This window comes from Salvia hispanica, chromosome 1, assembly GCF_023119035.1.
Source record: "Salvia hispanica cultivar TCC Black 2014 chromosome 1, UniMelb_Shisp_WGS_1.0, whole genome shotgun sequence".
In the NCBI taxonomy this organism is placed as follows: domain Eukaryota; kingdom Viridiplantae; phylum Streptophyta; class Magnoliopsida; order Lamiales; family Lamiaceae; genus Salvia; species Salvia hispanica.
In genome coordinates, this window is record NC_062965.1 from 52,402,449 (window position 1) to 52,426,503 (window position 24,055).

General features: G+C 34.3%; 2 protein-coding genes and 1 pseudogene across 4 annotated transcripts; 1 reads left to right on the forward strand and 2 right to left on the reverse strand.

The window, feature by feature from the left end:
- Positions 1–4,818: 4,818 nt before the first annotated feature.
- Positions 4,819–6,954, reverse strand: LOC125217650 (annotated as a pseudogene).
- A 1,906-nt stretch (positions 6,955–8,860) lies between these two features.
- On the forward strand, positions 8,861–15,729 carry LOC125201612 (exocyst complex component SEC6-like). 2 transcript variants are annotated; one of them, XM_048099796.1, is made up of 25 exons: positions 8,861–9,066; positions 9,428–9,466; positions 9,629–9,717; positions 9,820–9,910; positions 10,111–10,200; positions 10,283–10,362; positions 10,783–10,875; positions 11,528–11,554; positions 11,653–11,760; positions 11,911–12,019; positions 12,098–12,142; positions 12,562–12,617; positions 12,753–12,861; positions 13,029–13,169; positions 13,261–13,440; positions 13,743–13,820; positions 13,910–13,996; positions 14,144–14,188; positions 14,303–14,381; positions 14,602–14,671; positions 14,794–14,881; positions 14,976–15,065; positions 15,155–15,271; positions 15,355–15,417; positions 15,518–15,729. In XM_048099796.1, the coding sequence occupies exons 1-25, from the start codon at positions 8,935–8,937 to the stop codon at positions 15,647–15,649; spliced, it is 2,238 nt and encodes a 745-aa protein (XP_047955753.1). In that variant the 5' UTR covers positions 8,861–8,934; the 3' UTR covers positions 15,650–15,729. The 2 variants fall into 2 exon arrangements, 1 of the variants encoding a protein (XP_047955753.1); XR_007172945.1 differs by lacking the exon at positions 15,518–15,729 and having other exon boundaries at positions 15,159–15,271.
- A 1,056-nt stretch (positions 15,730–16,785) lies between these two features.
- On the reverse strand, positions 16,786–20,953 carry LOC125202144. Of its 2 annotated transcripts, none has more exons than XM_048100495.1 (4): positions 20,672–20,953; positions 18,454–19,490; positions 17,297–18,143; positions 16,786–17,176 (listed from the first exon to the last, which is right to left on the reverse strand). In XM_048100495.1, the coding sequence occupies exons 2-4, from the start codon at positions 19,420–19,422 to the stop codon at positions 17,169–17,171; spliced, it is 1,824 nt and encodes a 607-aa protein (XP_047956452.1). In that variant the 5' UTR covers positions 19,423–19,490; positions 20,672–20,953; the 3' UTR covers positions 16,786–17,168. The 2 variants fall into 2 exon arrangements, with proteins under 2 accessions (XP_047956452.1, XP_047956453.1); XM_048100496.1 differs by lacking the exon at positions 20,672–20,953 and adding an exon at positions 20,402–20,522.
- Positions 20,954–24,055: the final 3,102 nt, after the last annotated feature.

Here is a 24,055-nt window from a genome sequence, read left to right on the forward strand (position 1 = left end):
AGGGAATAGCAAGTAGTATTTCGATTTTACGCTACCCATAGTTGTAATTTGTGTACAAATTCTACATTTGCATTTCTTGATCTCTCATGAAAGGAGAGTAGTCTTGATAGGTACTTTGCTTTCTCGTCTATGTGTTTTATTCTCTCCGGTTAATTTAACTAATTATTTTTTCATATCAAGATTGGTTACGTATTAATTAAGTAAAAACTATTCTTAATCTATCTATAAATATATAAAATGGGAGTTTTGGAGATATTTACAAAATTGTCATTAAAAATATTATAATAAAATAAAATGAAATAAAGACTTCATAATTATAAATTATAAATTATACTAGTAATTATATGTAACTTCCATGTAGTTGGTTTAGTGGAGTAGTGGAGCACATGGAATCTTCCTATAAATATTTCCTAAACTAAAGAAGTCGAAGAAGATAGAGAGACTCTAGAGGCGTGGAGGAAGAAGAGACTCAAAAGCGAACTTATTATTCGTTCTATGAGTTAAAGGTGGCTGAAATTCAAGGGCATGGACCGAATAAGTTGGCCTTGATATTTAGCTAATGTAATTGGTAAGATTGTAGTAGTACTAATTAATTTGTAAAAATGCGTTTTACATTTTATTATTTTACATGTACTTAATTTTAAGGTTTAATAACGACATTAGTATAAATGAATCAAATCTCAGTTAATAATAGTATTATTATACATATGCATCATTATTGTCAATATACTCATGTTGTTGCATGATCGAGTCTATTCCATTGTATCAAAAGTTATAAATATTAGATAATAATGTTGTGTAGTAGTAATATTTAATGCACGATAATAATGATGATAATTAATTTTTTTACTTCAATCAAATATGTAATATAAATTTAACCCATTTTATTTTATAAATTTCAATATTTAAATCATTTATGAATTTTTAATTACAATTAAGGTAGTGAAAAGGTTTTATTTATTTTTGTGATAATTATGAGAAGTAGAAATGAAACTGTTTTTGTAAATAAATTGATGAGAGGTGGAAGTAAAAAGTTTTTTTGAAGATAAATTGATCACCTATTAAAAGTTTAGAAGTTAAATAGTGGTACTCTACTACTAATCAAAAGTTTAGTAATAATTTTGGGAAGTAGAAATAGGGGTGAGATCCCCTGCTGTGTTTAAAACACAGCACCAAATGCTGTGCTATGAAACGCACAAATTTAGGAATAAAACGACATCTTCTCTCCACTTTCTCAATCTTTTAATATTTTATTCTTATTTTTATATTTTTAAAGTATTACCAGTGAATAAATTTAGCTAAAAAAATGTAAGTGTAGTATCTTAATTTTTTTTATTTCTTTCAGTTACCGAAAGATTTGTCAAATCTGAAAATATTAATTGTAGGTATCCTTTTTAAAATAAAATATTTAAAAATAATAATGAATACCGTTTAAAATTGGATTCCTCAATTAAATATTAATCAAATTATCAAATACTATAAAATAAGTAATTAACGACGAAAGGAAATATGAAGGATAGAAAATGACATGCTACGCATTTTATGTAGACAACTTATGTGAGCACCAACTCCGTTCAACATATTTTTAGTGTTGTTCGTTTTACTTTATAGTTTGATTTAATACATTTTTAAAAATGTTATTGGCATTTTTAATTTGGTTAATTATAGTTATTATTTTTAAAAAATTTATTTCAAAAAGGATACCTACCATTAATATTTTCTGATTTAACAAATACTTCAGTAAATGAACGAAAGAAAAAAAATTAAGATACTACACTTATATATTTTTTTAGCTAAATTTATTCACTACTCATGGTAATACTTTCAACTCATGCATTGTCTTCATAATTTAAAAATATAAAAATAAGAATAAAATATTGAAAGATTGAGAAAGTGGAGAGAAGCTGCCGTTTTATTCCTAAATTTGTGCGTTTCACAGCACAACATTTGGTGCTGTGTTTTTAAACACAGTAGGGGATCTCATCCCTAGAAATGAAAAGATTTTGGAGGTGAAAAGGTTTTTTTGGGTTCGCGTAATAATGGAGAGAAGTGAAAAGATTTTAGAAGAGGTGATGAAATGAAAAGATTTTGCAAAGAGATCTTAATATTTTTTGTAATATTAAATTCGATCTTTTAAAGTTACATTTTGGGATATTTACCTTTTTTAGAAATAAAATATTATATACCTATTACTATATGTGCTTTTTGCAAAGTAGTTTTATTAGGTTACATATTAGAGATGCTTTTCTTATATACTTTCTCTGTCCTAAAAATCTGAATTTTTGAAGCAACATAAGTTTTAATACAAAATTGATAAAGTAAAAAAAGGAAAGAGAAAATATTTCACACACATTTAATCAAAATAAAATGATATATAGATATTATATTTTTTATTTCACACACATTTTCAAATAGAACCACTAGAAAAAAGTTGATGAGTTATAATTTTTTTATTGCTTACACTAAAATCTTGATATAATTTTGCTATCTTTTGTCAAATGTATTATTGTATATATTTATTATTAATACATTTATAATTTTAGATTCGTATATTAGTATAATGTTTCGTACTATTTCTTATAAATATTTTATAATTTGATATAACTATAAATATTTTATAATTTGATATAACTATAATGAGCCGTGCATAGCACGGGAATAATACTAGTTTATACTAAAATAGAACTTAATTTACTGAGATTTTATGATTGTTTTTCGAAAGAACATAAAGTGCAATCTTTTCTCCCGCTCAATATATGTCCAGACTCTAGATTAAATTAGATTATTAATATTGATGGTTTTTCAACTATTCATGACTGATGACACCTTTTATATACATATAATTCAAAGATGAGTATACGTATACACTAGGAATTATACCGCAATAAATACAAATTCACACCATAGCAATATTAGAAAACCATCCAATAATTAAATCAATTAAAGTAGTATGAGAGTACAAGAAATTAACTGTCTATTTGCTAGCTTCCTAGACTATATACATGTTTTCAAAATTAATAATACCAAATGTCCATTTTAATTATGCGACATGACGGTGACTTTATACAATAATTAGCTAGGACATTTATTTTATAATTAATGTTGCGTAAGAAAATACCAGTAAAGTAAAGTGTATTGACTTTGAATTTTCTGATTGAGAGTTTTTGCCGTGCATATATATATTGCTGTCAAATTAATTTTGCCTTTTTTATACAGTATGATATTAAATGTATACTAATTAAATGTACTAATTTAGGCAGTTAATGTAACTTGATTTACTAAATTACAAACCCCTAATTTTTTCAAAACGCGTGAGAAATTTATTTTGACAAATTTTCACAAATATACATAGTACGTATAATCTGATGATGAAAGATAAGTACCCAAAATCGAAATTAGATCCTATCCACAATAAATAGCTAGAAACAAAGATGAAAATGATTGAATCATAGCAGCCGGGAAGATTTACTATTATACCCCTTACATGAGATGTTCACAAAAAAGTGACCTAAATATCCTAAAATTCAATTAAAATGTACAAAGTGTTACCTAACACATGAATAAATTATTGCATTCTTTACAATAATCTCACCTACCTCTCTTCCTTGATTTGGGAAGTGTGGAACGTTTGGTCGGAGGATTAAAATTGACAATTACTATAAACTTTTAAAGTAGTAGTATAAAATTTAATTAATATAGATCCTGGAAATTGTTTTTTCGTCGGTGATTATGTGATACTGTTAAATATATTGATATCTTAATAAAGTTAAATTCAACATTTTAATGCGTGCCTCCGAAGATAAGGGAGAGCATTTCCGAGTAAAAACCTCTATGATCTAAGATTTCATAAACAGCCAAAGAAAAAGGAAACCATGATAGAAATTAATTAGTAAAAGATTTATTTAATACTAGCGTATAATTGGTCTCGACATAATTAAGCGTAATATTTAATTTCAAGATTTAAAGTGGATTCCAATAAAGTACTCCATGGTATACATGATACTTATAATTTTTTCTTACAAAGTTTATAATAGTATAATAATTTTTATAGAAAAATACACGTGAATATACGTGATTGTGATCAACATTGAACTGCAACTTATTGCATAACTAAGACCAAATATCAATCTTATGATTGCAAGTTTGCAATATCAAACGACTAGGACTGATGTCACATGACAATCAATTTAATTAATCATAAATTTTAATGGAAAATTTTCAATTAATGCAACAATCAGTTATATATGATAATGTCTCGATTCTCGCAAATTTAGATCAAATTCACATAATTTATGTATAAGCATAATGGTGTACATTCATAATTAAGTCGATTCAACTTTATGACTTATGATGATGTATATTTTTGAACTTGTAATGAAATCTAACATTTTCAACTATAAATATACCGAAAGGCAAGATTTCCCAATATTAAACGATTTTTTGAAAGTTTTTGTTCTATAAACGTGAGGTATGTATTAAATTAGTTTTTCTTGAAAGAGGACAACATAATTTAATTTGGACTATTCTCTATGAATTGGGTCGGCCTTTAAAGTTAAGTAGGAAAAATTCATGCAATCAAATTATCCAACTATATTAGCCACACTATAATTAATCCTCTCTCTTCGAATTCTTTAGTAGTAGAAATTATATATAGGTCCACTAATAAAGATGTCTGTCTAGTCATAAGAATGAAAAATATCATCTTTGTCACGTAAACCAAATTTAGGAGTGCAAGCCATAAATTTTGATTTGAAAAGTAGTTGGTGAAAAACCCAACTTTTCTATTTTGTGACATTTCGAAAAGTAGTGCAAACAACATAGTACTGTAAAATCATAAAGTGTGCAATTCAAACCTAATTCAATTATTTTTCAAACGTCTTGTATCACGTCCAACACTTTAAAATCAATTAATTAATGAAAATATCAAACACTTCAACTATTAACATAGACACTACTATAACCGCAAAAGATCAACACGGCGGCATATCCGGCGGCGGCGGGAGCACTCGCTCCTCCGCCCTCTTCCGCTCCTCACGATGAACACCGTCTCCATCCCCCACGTCAGATGCCGCTCAAAATGGCAATGCAAGAACCACACCCCTACATGTTATAAAATTAAACTATAGCATATAAAATTGAAATCGAAATTCAATTTTGGTACATTGGAGATAACTTGAATACCTGGATTGTCGGCAGTGAACCTTATCGCGACCCACCCATTTTTGGGCACGATAACAGTGTTACGCTTCTGCGGGTCTGCGATATTATACCTCAAGGGATCTTTTATTGGATCAAAGTTGCCAAATCCCCAACCAACAACAAAGAAACTAAATCCATGCAAATGCATAGGGTGATCAAGCCCCACCACTTGGTTTGTACCTTGGAAAATGACTTCAATGTTGGAGTTGTAGCTCAACATTGCAACTTTGGTGCCCCTTTTAGGGGTTTGTAGCTCAAATGGGATGAAATCGGATGTGTAATTGAACACAAAAGGCGGGGATAGTGGAATTTGTTGCTAAATATGCCGGAGATTTGGTAGAAGTAGGCCTCGAGGATGTCGATTGGCGGGCCACGAAGGTGAGGTTGTTCATGGCGGCCGCTGAGGCGGGTCCCGTTGCGGCCGGCGCAGGTCTCCCCGGGCCCGCAGGGGAAAGGGGTTGATGGAGACGGTGGTGATGATTTGTTTGTGGATGTGTTGAGGGACTATGAATGGGTGGAGTTTGGACATTAGGCTTTTGATGCTAAAGGTGTAGTTAAGGGCGGCGGACGTGTCATTGGGGAGGGGAGTTTGGGGAATTGGGGCGGGGCGGGCGGGCGTGGGAGTACTGGAGGACTGCGGTGGCGGTGGTGTTGTCGAAGGTGATGCCGAGTCCGTTTGTGTAGGGTTGGGTGGCCATGTAGTAGTGGGCCGGCGCCTGGTGGGCGCGGAGGAGGCAGTCCATTGTCTGGCCGGGGCTAATCGCGATATAGTCTTTGGTGAGTGGAGTGGTGTAGCACCCGTCGGTCGCGACCAATGTGAGAGCGTGGCGCGCCACCCCGAAGAAGAGGATCTCATTCATGGCCGCGTTCACTATGCGTAAGAGGTACGTCTTGCCCTGCTCCACCTTCATAACGAACCTATCTGCAAGGTTCCTAAAATATATGAATTTCACTTCATTTTTCTTACTTGCTAATATTTTTGTTCCTTCAATTTTTTTTATATTTCAGTTCGGATTGAGATTATTAATCATGGTTCATTAACTTAATTAAACTTTATAATATTTCTATTATAATTATTTTTTACACTATATAATTCATAATTATGTTATGTAGTAATTTTTTAAATTTCAAAATTTTCTCTGAAATACTCCATTAATTAGAGTCTATCATGCAACAATAATTTCATTTATTAGTGAAATTAATACTCCGTCCATGAAAAATATCTCATTTGCATTTTTAAATGCTACAAAATAGTCTCATTTCAAAAAATAAAAACTCTATTACACTTTATCTACCTTTATCCTCATCTCATTTACTTTTTCTTTATTCTCCCTTACTTTTTCTCCTTTCTACTTATTCACTTTTTTTCTCTATTTCTTTTACTTTATTAGTTTATCATTAAAATTCATGCCTTATACAAATAGAACTACGTGCTATTTTTTATGGAAGGAGTACTTAAAAATGATGAGAAGACCTCATCGATAACTTTCTAAGTCGAAACACTATAAATGGTTAGTATAGTAGGAAGCCTCTTGCATTAATGCTACCAATTTCATCCTACTAAAGCCATTTCTTTCCAATCCAAGTCACATTTTTTCTAACTTTCAAAATCATTTAAATAAATAAAATAATGACTTACCAGGCGACGAGCAAGGATATAAATCCCCAGGCTGCCCATTTATAGTATACGCATCGGAATTCCTCGGTTGCCCTCCCGAAGCAACAAATTCCTCCATAACCTTCATCACATCTTCCCTCCACCACTCCCCTAAACAAAAATCGACACGAAAAAATACTTATCAAACGAAAGCACCTAAAAATGTAGTCCGAACTCACCTAGTATGACTCGGGACTTCCTTATCGGGCTTGGGGAACGGTACGTGCCCCCGGGCTTGGGCGCACCACGATGGCCCGTGCACCGTGGCGGGACCGTCGCCGTGGGCGTGCCACCACAGCGTCCTTCTTCCTTGGAGAATATGACCTTTGGCGATTGGTTCCCGGGCTGAATCGGACCTTTGGGTGATGTACGCGGGGCCGTCAGTCCACGGATTCCGAGGCTGCTTCACTCCATGCCTGAAAAGTGTCGAAAAGACCGATTTGGACATGGATCAAGATTAGGGACGAGGAGAAACGACTTACCAGTGAAGGGTAATATTGTAATTTCCCTTATTGAATACATCTACTATGATGGTCTCCCCTGCATGAACCTTGAGAGTTGGGCCAGGGAATTTCCCATTCACTGTTAAAATCCTTTTTTCTCACATAATCTCTCATATAAAGCTTCCCTAACCTGCAATAAATTATTTAGTAGAAAAACAAACACGAACGAAAACGAACGAGAAGAAGCACTCACGATGAAGCGGTAGCGTTGAATCTTGGAAGCTTTTATACAGATGGAGGTTGAGAAGATCAAGATAAGTAAAATGCAGTAGTGATATTTGAAAAACATGGCGTGAGAAAACCAAATTTTTTGGTATGTGATTTTTGTTTTGTTTTGAAGTGCAATTTATAGAATTGTGAAGAGTAAAGTTCTTAGAGATTGAAAATTCTATTTATGATATAAAGTAGATTGCGCAAAGTTGATTTTTTACATGTCGTAATGTGATATTTTATCAGAATAGAAGAATGTTTTGACTTATATTTTTGATCAAGTTCTATCTAATGTTACTTTTATAAGGTGTCATGATTTATGGTAATTAAAGGTAAAATCTATTCTTTAATTTATTACATGGTCACTTTAATTTATGTCTGGTTGCTTTGTTTTACCAATATTGCATGTGTTTTCAACTTTGTGATTTATTGATATTCTTCGAATTTTTTCATTTTTGATGAAAGATGTGTGGGGATGAGACTTTTATTCCTGTTGAGTAAAATAGCATTTGGATATGACATAATTGATTACTTATTTAATTGATTATTTGAGACTAATAAAGCAAGAGATGTTCTGGCATATTATCAGCTTTAAATTCTTTGCCACAAATTAACAGATGTCAGTAGAGTTTCAACCAAACTAGTGCATCTTTATATATAAAGGCATTTAATGTTTTCTTGTAATATTATTATCACATGAGTTGTAATATTGTATGGAGCTTTATTCTCATATAAAATTTCACTGTGTTTTAAGTGTACAAAACTCACAAGCTAAAAAGATGACAATTAAGAACACAAAACTAGTTTTGTATACAATTTCACTGTTTTTGTAAGGAGTTGATAAATAAAAATCAAACCTTAATTTTACTCCTAGCCTCTATAATTAGGTGCAAAATTAGTTACAAATCATTTTCAATATACTATCTTGAGTCATAGAGTATAATTTTCAGCAAATAATTACTCATTTCCGAAATTGTAACTGTAACGTGTATTTTAAACAATTCCAAGTTTTAACAAAGTTTTATCTCAATCATAAATTCAAATTTAAGAGAATAAAAAATAATATCAATTTTATGTTTCAAACTTACAATCTTCTTTAAATAAACAAATCCAAAATTATTATCGTAATAAATTTACGTATTGGGCTAATTTTAAGAAATATAGGGCCTTAAAAAATCCCGAATTGTGAGCCCGACCCGGATCCAAATGAAGTAAGTCGCTACTGTTCTTTCTCTGTCTCTTCCCTACGCGATCCGATTAAGACTATTTTTGACTAATTTATTTTGGAAATTTTCCAACTGAGAAAGAGGAAATTTGATGCACAGCTCCGATTAATCGGAGGGATCTGAGCTAGAGCGGAGAGGAATGATGATGGCGGAGGATCTAGGCGTGGAGGCAAAGGAGGCGGCGGTTCGGGAGGTAGTGAAGCTGCTGTCGCTGCCGGAGCATTTGCTGTTCATCGCTTCGATCAAAGCTGATTACATTTCGCGCCAACAGGTTAGGTTTGGAGGCTTAATTTTGGTTTCGTGTTTTGCTCTGCAGGTTTACATGCTTGTGTATGAGTTCGTGGAGTTGAGATTTATGGATAGTGTTTGTCAATCTTGTTGGTTTGAATTAATCTAGGTTGTGGAGCTTCGAAATTGCAGTTGTGGAAGCGAAATGAGTTTTTTTTTTATTTGGTTGTTGATGATGTGAAGTTTCGAATTTTAATGGAATACTTAGTACTATTTAAATTACCATTGCATTGTCCGATGAATATGAATTATGATCACGCATCTTGGGTTGTTTTGCACCATTAACACTTATCTTATTGAAGGAAAGCACGCTGTGGATATTGAGTGGTATGGGTTGGTTTCAGGCAAATGATGCACAACTCAGTACAATGGTTGTCGAACAGGTATAAATTGAGCCGGTAAACCTTCTTTTTTTGAAAATCAAATTATTGTAGTGGAAGTTCAATATCTTCCACTCTGAGATGCACGGTTGGAGCCTGCGAAATTTCATTTTCCTTGATCTATTACAGTCATCTAACTTTTCTCTCTGAAATTTTCAAATTCAGGTTGAGCAGGCACAAGAAGGTCTAGAGTCATTGTCCTTGTCAGAGACAACAACAAGTCATCTCAGAGAAAATTTTGTTGGGATTGAAAAGTAGGAATGTGATCTCATGGTTTATGAATGTTCTCCATCCTTGCATGTCATGCATGGCTTTGTTTATGCTTTAAGATGATCTTGGATTTTCTTTTATAATAGGTTATGCCAAGAATGTCAAACATTGATTCATGATCATGACCAAATAAAACTCCTCAGCAATGCAAGGAATAACCTAAACACAACTCTGAAGGTGAGTGTGTGACTGGTGTGATTTTGTACAAATGGATTTTACCCTTATCCCTGTATCCTTATGGTAAACCTATACCGAGCTGGACTGAATATACTTATGCTCTCCTTTACTACTTCATTGTTAGTTTTTATGGTTAGCAGTCTAATTCAGTTTTGTTTTCTTTATAATCTCTGGGGTAGAACTTGATTGCTCTTTTGTAGGATGTCGAGGGTATGATGTCAATCTCTAGTGAGGCTTCTGAAGCACATGATTCTTTAAATGATGACAAAGAACTAATCAATACCTATGAGGTTGTGACTTTTTCTTGGCTTGATTGTTATTATAAATTTCAAAAGCTTTGCTTCTTATCTGGGTGTGTTAAATGGAATATAGAGGTTAACTGCACTGGATGGAAAACGAAGGTTTGCATTAGCTGCTGCATCATCTCATGAAGACGAGATTGGTCAGCTGAGGTCAGAGAGCTCATCTGCATGTATTGTGTAGAGGAGTCCTGTTTTTGAGTTGCACTCTTCCTATTAACAATTTATCTTTCAATAATCTATATTATTACCTAGTACCGACTAGTTACAAATCAGCAGTCCTCATATTATCATGTCGTTCACTTAAGCGTATCTTCAGAACATTTTACTCTTTTAAAAATTTAATAAAATGATGCTGCATTGATTATTTGTGCTTTTCTAATAAGACCTTCATATTCAGTGTGCCTTACAGTTCTTTCAACCAGTTAAATACTCCAAAAAAAAGAACACATATTTTGATGTTATTACTCCTTTTGTTTGAATATGGGAAGCAGTTATCCCATATGTTTTTATTCACTGACCTTTCAAAGATGAGCAATTTACTTTTGCTGAAGTAGTTGTAAAATGTTGCAGGGAATACTTTGAAGATATAGATCGTACATGGGAGATATTCGAGAAGACTTTGTGGGGTCATATAAGCAACTTCTTTCAACTTGCTAAAGACAGGTATCTTAGTTTTATGGTTTTGCTTTCATTGGGATGCGCTTTTCTGGTTCTTTAGCTTTGGCATTCACATTAATGGCTGCAAAATCAGCAGTTTTAATTGTCACAAACTTGTCTTTGTGCATTTAGAGAGAATAATGTTATGAGGGCCTTGGTTTACACATGATATTTCTGTTGAATACCTTGAAGATATAAACTAATTTAAAACTTTAGGAGGAAAACAGATTTTACATGCGCTCATATACATTTTGAATTAGGTTGAGGTGCCATTTTATGTAGGAGAAAAAACATATATGGTCCCTAGACTTGCCCTTTTTCTCTTTTCTTTTATACTTGGTACCCAATGGCAGAGCCACATTTTTCTTTTTACAGATGAGTCCTTATATTTTCAATAGAAGTCCTTGATACTATTATTTGCCTCAAAACATAACAGAATTTCAAATATAGGGACTTAGTCATTATGAATATATATATGGGGACGACTAGGAAAAAGTGAAATTATGAGGACCCCAATATACCTTTTCATTTTTAGATGAAAACAACTTGCATAAATAAATAGTGCATTCCATTTTCATGTCTTACACTTCTGCAGTCATTCGGAAAGTTATGCCAAGTGTTTGTGCTAATCATCTATTGCGATTATTTTGCTTTGCAGACCACAAACACTTGTTCGTGCATTGAGGTATGTCTGAGTTAAGTTGATAAGATATTTTTTGGCTGGTTCCATCTTGGTATAATGGTATTGATGCATCGTATTTTCATTATTAATAAAACAAAAAGGGTTGTTGAAATGCAAGAGACCCTGGATCAACAACTAGCTACAGAAGCAGCTGAGGCAGAAGGAGATGGTGCCTTGAAAACTATAACTAATCCTCGCAAAAATGCCAAGTACTTACCTGGTCAAACTGATTCATCTACCCATTGCCTCGTTTAGTTTCCTCCAAGTTTTGGGCATATTAGGGTAGCATAATTTTGTTGATGTTATGTTTTCTTCTTTTTTTGTATTACAAAAACTACAACTACAATGTCATCTTCTAGGAATATTGCACAGAAGAAGTTGAACTTTCAGGGCAAAGGATACAAGGATAAATGTTATGAGGAAATAAGGAAGTCTGTTGAAGCGCGTTTTAGCCGATTGCTCTCTGAGGTTGACGTTCATTCTTCTGTTGCTAAATGCAAATCCTGAGTTTTTTGAGTTGTCATTTACTGATGATGTTTCTTTCAGTTTGAAATTCAGGACCTAATAGGATCTTTAGAGGAGGCTAAAAAGGTATTCGTCTAGTATTTTCATGGTTTGTGTGGGACGGTGGAAGTCAGTTAAATTATCTATAACTATTGCTCTCTTAAGTAAGCGAGAAATGGAAAGTTAAGAAGTTGATATTCTGTTTTGATGTAAAAACCATAGAATATCATCTTTATTATTTTTGAAATAGCATATATATTCTTTATGGGATCAGTTAACTAAATAACAAATGTTTGGTAACATTCTTCATATTCAAGATGCATGTGTTCAATTAATTTATGAAACTAGTGAATATTCTGGAATCCTGTACTTTATACTTGTTTGATTTTTTGATGAACTTATGTCTTTGCCACTTTTCACTTTTACCTTTGCTGGCATTGTTTAAATAACTTTAGGAAATTATATATTTATCTGATTATTTGGCTATTGTTCCTTATTGACGTCAGATTGGTGAAGAGCTTGGAGATATATATGACTATGTTGCTCCATGCTTTCCCCCAAGGTTGGCCATCTATGTTGGTATACACAACAGTGTATGTTAATTGAGATATGTTGTAGTCCCGAAGCTTTGCTGGGATATATAGTTTTGTTGTTTTTGTGATAATTCTGCTTCTTAATTTGAATTCCTTTCTTTCAGATACAACATATTCCAGCTCATGGTGAACCTATACACAGAGCGTTTTATTCACTGGCTACGATTACTGAGTGATAGAGCTGATGATCTGTCAGCTATGGATATTTTAAAGGCATGTTATCTGCATCTGTAGTTCTTGATATTAAATAAATACTCCATATAATATGGAGAACCATTTTTGTTACACTAATTCCTGAAGTTGCACTCTGCTACAAACCATTGCTTGATAAGATAAATTGGAGCTGTTGTTAATTTCTGAATGTCTTCTTCTGATAATAGGTAACTGGATGGGTAATTGAGTACCAAGATAATCTGATTGGACTTGGTGTTGACGACTCTCTAGCTCAAGTTTGTTCTGAAAGTGGTGCCATGGACCCCCTTATGAATGCTTATGTTGAACGAATGCAAGCTACAACAAGGGTAACTGGACTAGAGAGTATTTCCATTACTTTCAATGATATCAAGTCACCTTTCAAGTCAAATAATCAACTAAATCCATCCTATTCTGTAGAAATGGTACCTGAATATACTCGATGCTGATAAGGACCAGCCACCAAAGAAAACAGACGATGGGAAGCTTTTCACCCCAGCTGCTGTTGATTTCTTTCGCATTCTTGGAGAGCAAGTACAAATTGTACGAGACAATAGCACGGATGTCATGTTATATAGAATTTCATTGGCCATCATTCAGGTAGACAACTTAAAGAATGCATTATACTTATACCAAAAGCCCGCTTTTTAGGGAACAAATACACTATTTTATTTTCAGTCTTTCTCTTTGATTTCAAGTTGGGGAAAAGATACTCAAGTCTGTCTTCAACTTTATCTACTGAAAATATGGTACCATATGATTTTGTCCATTGCGAAACTATTTTACCACTTTCTCATGCCACCTAATCTCCCAGCCGAAAAGAATGGAAAGATAAACACGAAAAGAACAAATTAAATGGATAAAACATTTGCTGAGCCTCCCACCCTCCCAACCAATTTCAGGTTATGATTGATTTTCAAGGAGCTGAAAGGCTGAGATTGGAAGAACCTGCTTCAAAAATTGAAGCTTTATGTGTTATGGTATGTGAATAACGCCAGCTTATATACTTATTTGTCCAAATGATTATACAAGTCATCTTTATATCTCGTGATGAATCATTTTATGACAGATTAATAACAACCTTCGCTGCTATGATCTTGCCATGGAGCTGAGCTCGAGCACCCTTGAAGCTCTTCCTCAAAATTATGCAGAGCAGGTGTGCATATTTAGAACTTCTATTCCTTTCATTCTTCTTTTTGCAGCATGTTCTTTTTGCCTTCAGTCACAGTGTGATTTACCTTTTAAATATTCCCAGTGTGGATTCGTTGATCTTCTTGACATTGTGTCACCATCACATTTACAGGTTAATTTTGACGACGCTTGCAAAGGCTTCCTGGAGGTTGCAAAGGTATGTTGATCGAATCTTTTGATTCCAGTATGCAATTTCAACACCAACTGCATGGCTATTTTTACAATTTTAGACTCATACATCACAACTATGATAATTCTTAATTGACGTTAGGAAGCTGTACATGAAACTGTCAGTTTCATTTTTGAAGACCCGGGAGTTCAGGGGTTGCTTATAAAGCTGTATCAGAAAGGTAATAGATTTTCCCTGTTGGCGAACTTCTTGTTGGGAACTTTCCCCATTCCTGAATCAGTAGTGTCTACAAAACAACACTTCACTGGGTTATTTGTATAGGATGGTTCAAAAGAAAATAGAAAAAATACACAAAATGCCATTTTTCTTCTCGAAGGCTTGGCACATTGCTACATTCTCATTTGTATTCTGTGAACATTGCTTTTCTGTTCTTATTTCAGATTGGCTGGAAGGACAGGTAACCGAGTTCCTAGTTGAAACATTTGGTGATTACTTTGCAGACGTCAGAACGTAAGTTACTGAAATGCTAATTAAATGGAGCCTGAAAAACTGGCAAATCCAGCAATTCACTACTTATATTTTTCCAGTGCTCCAATCATTTTCTATCTCAATGTTTGCCATCGTATGTGAAGGTACGTTGAAGAAAGATCATTTAGGCGATTTGTTGAGGCCTGTGTTGAAGAAACTATTGTTGTCTACGTCGACCATATGCTTGTGCAGGTTACTATCACGGAAGCATTTCATATAGAGAATAGACAGTTCACGTTCCAGTTGTATCATTCTGTAGATTTGACTCATTGTGTCTGCTCGGCAGAAAAATTACATTAAAGAAGAGACGATTGAAAGAATGAAGCTAGACGAAGAGGTTCTCATGGACTTTTTCCAGGAGTACATTAGCATTTCTGTAAGTATTGCTGCACTTTGATGGAACTCGAATGCTCGGTTCAATAGTCTGAGATATTTGTGACATACTAATACTATAACGTGATGTAGAAAGTCGAAAGTAGAGTAAGGGTACTGGTTGACTTGAGAGAACTTGCTTCAGCCGAGACCCCGGATTCTTTCACACTCGTGTACACAAATATTCTCGAACATCAACCAGACTGTCCCGTAAGGCTATTTACTTGTACTATCCTTGCAGCGTATACTCGCTTGTAATCTCTATTCTCATTTCAACGCTTCCGACACTGCAGCCAGAGGTGGTCGACAAGTTGATGAGCTTACGCGAAGGTATACTGAGGAAAGATGCCAAAGAGGTAAGCAAATTAAGCTAATTAACTCCAATCCTGCTTAAACGAATCATTCCAAGACGAGCAACTGCTTTACTAGGTTGACGTTGCTTACTCTGTGGAACAGGTCGTTAAGCAGTGCAGAGAAATCTACGAAAACTCTCTCGTTGATGGCAATCCTCCGAAGGCGGGCTTCGTCTTCCCCAAACTGAAGGCCGTGTCGGCTTCCAGAGGACGATTATGGCGAATGCTCACCTAGTTCAGTTATCAGTTTTTCACTAATATTTGTATATTGTGGTACGTATAATTATTTGTATATATTTTTGTTACTTTTATTAATTTTATACTTCTTACTCCCGATTATATAACATAAATGTTTTATTCAAGCAAAGAAGATTTTCACTAAAATCAAATTTGAGGTCCCTAATATTCTGAGAAGTACTATCACTTAATAATAATGAGAATAACCATTTTTTAGTGAAAAAATTAAACATAGCGTAACTATAGATGAATGAATTGAAATTCCTTAGCAGTCCTAAATAAAAACTAAATTATCTGTTTTAAGTTACATTAAATCATAAGAATCTACAATTTTCTACAATACATTAATTGTATATGTAAAAAACAGTACAATACTAAAAGGTATGACTAAATTAAAATATTTAGAATAATCTAGACATGTTTTTCACTTTTCAATGGAATCATCTACATACTTACTCTATACTATAAATATAATAGTATGAATGCTTAAAATGTTTAGAATAATTCACATCACTCTTCATTAACTTTTCACGGTTAATCAACGTCATACAAACCCCTTTATAATCTCTTCAAACTTTGATGGCCTCTTAAAATAAATAAAATATAGCAAAAATTTATAATAATAAGAAATTGTAAAATTCATATTGACCTCAAAAATGGAGAGAAAGCCTAATGCTACTAAACTAATGTTATTGGTGGTACTGATAAATATTTGTGTCAAATTAGATATCACGTTAGAGTAATTAAAAACAATAATTTTTGAAGGCCAGCCTCGCACACAGGAGGAGCTTCCTCATGAAAATGCATCCGGCCTTCAATTGAACTAAATTTACTATTTCAATTTGGTTTGGCAATGTAAGAGAGCATTCAACCTAAGTCTAAGAGAGCATTCAATCTTAAGTCTTGGAGACCACTCAGTCTCGGAAAAACCATCTGTGACACTTTTCTAAAGTCCGATAATGAAGTGAGAATGAAGTGCAATTCCCTTCTCGCCAAAAAAAATGCACGTAGAATTAGATTCTTAGGATCGTTTGATAATGAAGATATATAAAGAAAAATGTAATAAGAACTCATTTTCGAAACAAAAAGAAACAACTTTAGAGTACAAAGAAATATCATAGAAGCTGACAAAGGTTAGCATAGAAACTAAAATTTATCTGAAAATGAAACATGAACAAAGGTTAGCGTAGAAACAAATGTCAAGCTGTCAAACCTATATACACAATTCATTAAAATTAAACAAAAAAAAAAAGATTACATCAAAAAATAAAACATAACACTAAACAAATAACTAACAAACTTACAAACCATTTACCAATCCCTTCAAGTAAACTTCAACACAAATTATGCAACAACTCAAGAAAAACATTCTTCCACCAAATACTACTTGATTTTCATGATCTTTATATGCACTTCATGACCAAGTTTTCGACCCGTGCTTACGCCCAAAACGAGGCTACGGATCGGCCAAAACTCATCTCACGTCCCCGGTGAGCAACAAATCCCATTCACTCTAGCTACATATCTGCACTTTTCCAAAGTTAGGTTCGGTTCAAAATTAATTCTAACCCTATCCTCGTGTCTCAAGATGCAGAAACGAGGGAGCAAACGTGCATGAACTAAACGAGAATATCGGGGACTTTACCTTTCATCAAGGTTTTGACATGCCTATCCTTCCTCTCAAAATCATCACCCAAGTCATCCTTAACGTCATTTCCCATATCACTCTCGCTGGCCGTTTCCCATTCCGAGTCCTCCGTCTCTTGGCCACAGTGGTCGCCAGCATCGCCTTCACATTGCACGCCTCCGTGTTTGACAGAAGCCTCTCTAAACAACCAGGCAGCCCGCATCTGTTTCTTGACCAAGCGCTCTGCATAGTCGGGCACTTTGTTCTGCCTCAAGGAGAGATCGGGATCAGCGGACTGGGAGAACTCGTTTATAAACAAAATAGCATCTAGAAGGCTCTCTTTGGCCAAACCAAGCATGTCGTAGGCCTGCGCTCGTCTCCACAGGCTTCTAGCATGGCGGTTGACGGGGCTGTGAAGACAAAGTGCGCGAGTGGCATCACTTATCGCGGCCAACGGTTGCTGCAGCAGGAGATGGCATTGCGCTCGATTACTGTACAGCACCACCCTTTCCTTCTTCGACCTCATCGGGCACAAAGCTAACGCTTCGGAATATTTTGAAGCGGCCGCAGAAATATCCCCGGACGAAAACAGGGAGTTCCCTTCGAGTTTAACCACCAATGCAGCCGCATGTTTGATATGAAGATCCTCTTTCGGCATGCTTTTTTCCCATTTTAATCTTTGTCGAGCAGCGAGGAGTTCCTCGATCTCTTCTTTTGCACTGCTGCTTATCGAGTTTCTACCTGTTCCGGACAACTGCATACATTCTTCAAGAACACTAACAATGGAATCTCCTAGCTTCTTATGATCCCCCAACGTTGTTATTTCTGCAAGGTCGATCAGTGTAGGCACGACTTTATCGCTAACCTGCATAATTAGATCAAATAGGGCATGAGCAGCAAGTTCAAACTTTGCCACGACCCGGTTTTTCACTTGGCTTCCAAATTTTGTTCTCGAACATACAGACGTTACATAGTTTGCAACTTTCTACTAATTTCATTTTTCGACAAATTTAAAGCCGGCTTCAAAATCTCAGAAAGTGAAATTAGGAGAAAAAGTTGTGAACAATGTAAAGTCCGTGTATTCGAGGACAAGATCCGAAAGTCATGTGCAAAACCAAAACCACTTAGCCAAAACAGTCGTTAACGATATTTAGATGACTTCGGAAGCAAATTACCTTATGACAGGTGCTCGGGTCTTGGAGCAACCAAAGAAGGCAATCGATGGCCATATATTGCCAGTCGTCCGAAGATCGTGCTATGTTGCACAGCGCATCTATAACTCCGGAAGAGCTTGCAATCGGGCCTCTACCGAACTTATGATGGCAAATTGTTCTTAACAATCCAATTCCAGCCGGTGAATTCTCGTTAACAAGCCCTCCCCACATCCCGGGAAGTTTTGCTAGAAACTCTGGCTTGCATATAGTTGTAAGAAACTCGGGTTTGAAAGCAAAGCAATTGATGAGCTGAAGGGACCAGCACTGCAGCTGACTAGCCCACTCCTCAGCCTTTCTCGACTCCATTTCAACGCCTCCCATACCACGCGTGAGGAGATCACAGTGGTAACTAAGCCTCCTGTCGACGTACTGGTAAAAGTGAGTGTAAACAATCTCGAGAGAGCTCACCGCAAGCTGCATCGACAGCTCCAAGATCTCTCCATGGCTCGCTACAGCAGGAAACGTCGCAGCGTAAGTCGCTAAGTGGCCTAAAGCTCGGACCGCCACTCGTTGTTCGACCCAAGTTAGCCTCCCTCTCAGAAGCTCGACCAGAGCCGGAATGACTCCAGCGTGCACCGCCATCTCAGCGAACTCCTCCACATTCATAGTGTACGATCCGATTATGTGTGCTGCGTAGTAAGGGATGTAAATGTTCTGGTCATGAGATAGCCAGCGTCGGTTCTTTAAGCCCTTCCAGATGAGTGCTGACATGCATTCGAAAATCCCCAACTCGATGAATTCGGGATCATTAGGATGTGCCATGGCAGTGTTCCAAAGGCCACTGATCGGGAGGACTTGGCCGTCATCGTCTTGAGAGGGGAGTTCTCGGAAGAATTTCAATAAACTCGATCTACGCTTGCTTGGATTCCCTTCTTTCATCACGCAGAAGAAGCAACCGGGGTACGGACAGTCCGGGGAACCTTTATCCATGCTCACAAAATAACGGGGACTTCGCCTTCACACACACACACGGCGACTAGTTTCTCATAACCAGTTACCTAAGACAGATATATGCAAAAGTAATTCATTAGAATGCTTACTCCTGAGCTGAAATTTCAGAAGAAAAACTCTGATTCTTCCACAAAACACGCGAAAAATCAACGAACTAGTACTAATTACATGAGAGTCCATTCAGTAGGCTTAAATGATAAACTAGTATCACGTTCCTAGTAGAAAATGTCGAGCCAAGCAGTCCGCTTACTGACTATAATAAACATTTTATGCAATCGGATTGAGCTCACACAACCAAATACCATAAAAAATCAATCTTGCAAGATGGAAATCCAAGTTGATATGTTTTAAACTCAATGTCTCGATTAAACTAAGGCAGTAGCGATCATTTGATCATCCTTCATCCTGATCGAGCATCGAAATTCGAATATTCAAACTCCATTTGTATCCTAATAATCAAATGCTTCACTATTATACTTAAAAGCAACATGATGATAAGGAAAATTGCCACAAAACCATTCTTAGGTAAGATTCCGTTTTATTCGAATGCAACACCTCTTCTTATATCTGGGGTGTCATATTTTTCTATTCTGTAGTTCATATTTCTATAGATTATATTTATGTAGATTAGATCTCAAACACTACTTTTTTCTTATATTTGAGTGTCTCCATAGAAAATTCATTGACTAAGTTTTATTGTTTCTGTTCTAAGTAATAAACTTCCAATCAGCCTAAGAAAATTACAAATCTTGAACCCAATGAAACATTGCTTTCTAATCATTCCCCATCATTTTTGTTAGGAAATTCAACCAATTTAAGCTGGTAAAAGAGTGGTCTTTTTCCTAAATTCAGCAATAAACAAACTAAAGGTAGCTATCTAACTATATTACACCAATTTGGGCTTAAAAACAAGATAATAGCCATCACCAAATTCCACCAAATTAACAATAAATCCAACCATTCATCATTCTTGACACCTCATTTTCTTGATGGATCTAATGAAGAGCAATCAAGAGCATCAACAAACAGCAAAATCAAGTCTTTAAGAAAAATCTCGATCCCCCCAAAATTCCCAGCAGCCCCAAAACACTCAAAGCATCACCAAATGACAAAAAAACAGCACCAAGAAGAGAACCCACTTCAGTTTTCACACCAATAGACATAATTGAAACAAGAAAAGAGCAAAAAATCAAATCTTGGAAGTGGGAAATGAGATAGATAGAGATACCTGAAAGATTTGGTAGACTCTGAATCTTGCACGAGAAAACTATGAACACACTTCAATTTTTCTTCTATTTCCCGTGGGCTGTTGAAAAGCAAATTGCTTTAGTAGTTTATACACATTAACTTTTTTTAATTCTTTTTCAGAGAAGAATGTGGAGGTTTTTCTGCAAAGATTGAGACTAAAAGATCTCCTTTTTCTTTCTTTTTTGGTATGAACTTAATCAGCTAGACATCAAAGAGCAGATCTTGTAATAAAAAATTTCCTTTTGTTCATTTACATTTCTAACGAAAGGTTGAAACTTGAATTGATAAATTATTAATTAAATCAAAATTAAATCTCAGGGGATCATTTATGATTCATATAGTAGCTAAATTAATTAATTAAATAAGACAGCATTGATTGTTTATTGTTTTTAGATTATGTGATGAGTAGTAGCAAAGTAGTACTATGAGTTGGGTGAGTAAATAATAATGGTGGGACATTGGCATTATTATGGGAAGAATTATTGCGATTGCAAATTGGTTTATTAATAATAAATTGACATTTTTGGGGACCTTGGTTACCGTTGCTGCCTATAATCTTTATGTACTACATTCAACTTTTTCTTGCTAAAATATTAAATAAATAAATGAAATTGAAACTAAAAGTAGTAAAGACAAAATGGGCGTTTACTTTAGGATATTCTTAAATCAATAAATTTATAGAGAATTTTACAATCTCGTTTACAAGGTTGGATTCAAATTCAAATATTAGTCCAAAATTAATGAAATAATATCCCTTATTTGTTCGTCAATGAATTAATTCGAATGTATTAATCGTTTTAAAGTAATAGCATCCTTTAATTTGTGGGCTATTGTGTATATAGGAGATAAAAAATTATACTGGATTCCAATTCAATTTAGATTAATGTATTAAATATACCGGATTCAAATATTCAATTGAATTAGTCAGAGGTTTATTCTTTTGGAGGAGTTTATATCCAAGTAATATATATTATACTCCGAGGTATATTTATAGCAATAGTTGAATTGTTATATGCATTTAAAATTTATAAATAGCAAATAAATTAAATACGTGAACATATAGTGCAAATGGATTAGAGAGATTTGTAATTTTCAACTATTGGGCCAAAATTAAAGTATAAACATAGCTAAAGAGGTATATTATGGCCCATTTCCAAATTGAAAAAACCCATTAATAATGATTTACGTAAAAAATGTTCATCTTAATTTTCGAATGTATACATTAACACAATTTACATAGTATTTAGAGGTATTAACAATCTACTCCCTCCGTCCCCCATTAGGAGTCACACTTCCGTTTCTGCACTCGTTTTATAAAAATGATAATAAATAGTTAAAGTGGAGAAATGGTAAAGTAAGAGAGAGAATAACGTAGATAAAACTTTTCTCTACATTATTCTCCATCTTATTTTACCATTTCTCCACTTTAACTATTTATTATCATTTTTATAAAACGGGTGCAGAAACGGAAGTGTGACTCCTAATGGGGGACGGAGGGAGTATATACTATTTCAATCTTTTTATTTGATTTTTCTACCAAAATCAATATATTAATAATAATAATAGGGAGAAGAGAAGGAGGTAGATGGTAATAAATTTCGTAAATGAATTGTGAATAAATTAATGCATCTGGCATATTCTTAATTCATGAATAAATTCATTCAAGTCATGACAACTATTTCATGTCAGGTAATGAATGCTAGCAATTATTCAACTAAAATCACTAAAAGCAAAACAATAGTAGTGTTTCGATTTCAACATATGATATCATCATGAATAACATTCAAATTCAATGATCATATATAATCATACACATGAATATGTTAGTACATCACAATCATCATCACAATAGGAAGAAAGCAACTTCACATTCTCAAAACAGTAACACATAAATTAAATAAACAATTTAGCAACATATGCAGTGTCACACATATCATGAAGAATCTTGATACAAAATAACACTACACAAATATACACACAACAAACAACAAACAAAGAAAAACAAATATCAACTTCCAAAACCCCACTCTCCAACACTCTATATGTGTGAGAGAGAAAGAACTCAAAGAAGCCCTAAAACATGAGCTTGCAAAGAAAAAACAAGGCTTGAAATTACATAAAATAAATCACCAAATCAATACTACTAAATAACCTAATTAGGGATTGAGTTGGTCTGAGGGCCGCCGCCGCCACGTATGACCGGCCTTGGCGGCACTCTGACCAGTGCAGCCAAAACCATTGGGGAATCCGCGGTGGAGGAAGACTCTTCCTCCACCGTCTGCGCTCCCTCGCTGCTTTCTCGGCCGTCGGAATTGAAACCTAGGCATCTGAGCACAGCCCTCATGAATTCTTGAAAATAATTGCATGGATTTTGAAGAGAAATGTAGTCTTCATCTGCAGATTTCACCTCCATTTTTTGTGTGAATAGTAGTATTATTCTCTGTGTGGAATTTATGGATGAGTTGGTGGTGTGAAATTTATTGCAGCTGTGTCAGCTTAAATAGGATTGACATATACGTACGTATATTAATATAAATGAAAATACACACACAAATATACACACATACACACACAGCTTAACTTAATTGTATACTTATTTTAAGGTTTTAGCAAATTAAATTCATATATACTCTCTCAAGTTTTTTAAATCATGTATTATTACTATGTTAATGTGCGATTGAATTTCATGGTTTATATATGATACTATAATAAGTTATTAATAATCAAATTATAGATACCTATTCCAATCCACTTAACTCCACTAGTTACCTATCATAGAAAAATGTTAACGCTACATGAATAAGAGACGCAATACAATTTGACTCTTAAGTAAAATTGCTATATATGTTTAATAGGGACTATTATAATTTTTTTGTATTAACATAAATTAAATAAAAAAGAATATTAACAATTGCATTAAAAAAAACTTATAAGGTCGAAATGCGAACGAAAATTGCATCTGAAATTGTTCTTTTACAATAAGCCCATTAGTTGAACTGGTAATGGGCCTCAACAGTAGTCTGTTAAGTGATTAACAATTTAGAATACCCAACCCAATTCACTTAAGGAAACGTGACAAAAAAATGTGGAAATATTTTTACACATTTAGTTCGACAAAAGAGGTCCATTATGATCTTTGATTTCTTTTTATTTGTAATTATTCTAACAAGTCATAATAACATTATGAATTAATTTTAAGTAATTATCTTTTTTTTTTTATTATTATAGAATATAGAGTAAAGATTAAAACTGGTTCTGAACATAAAATATACTACTCTCTCCGTCCCACTGAAGATGACACACTTTTCTTTTTGGTTTTCTCAACTAAGATGACACATTACTTAAAATGGAAACACATTTATCT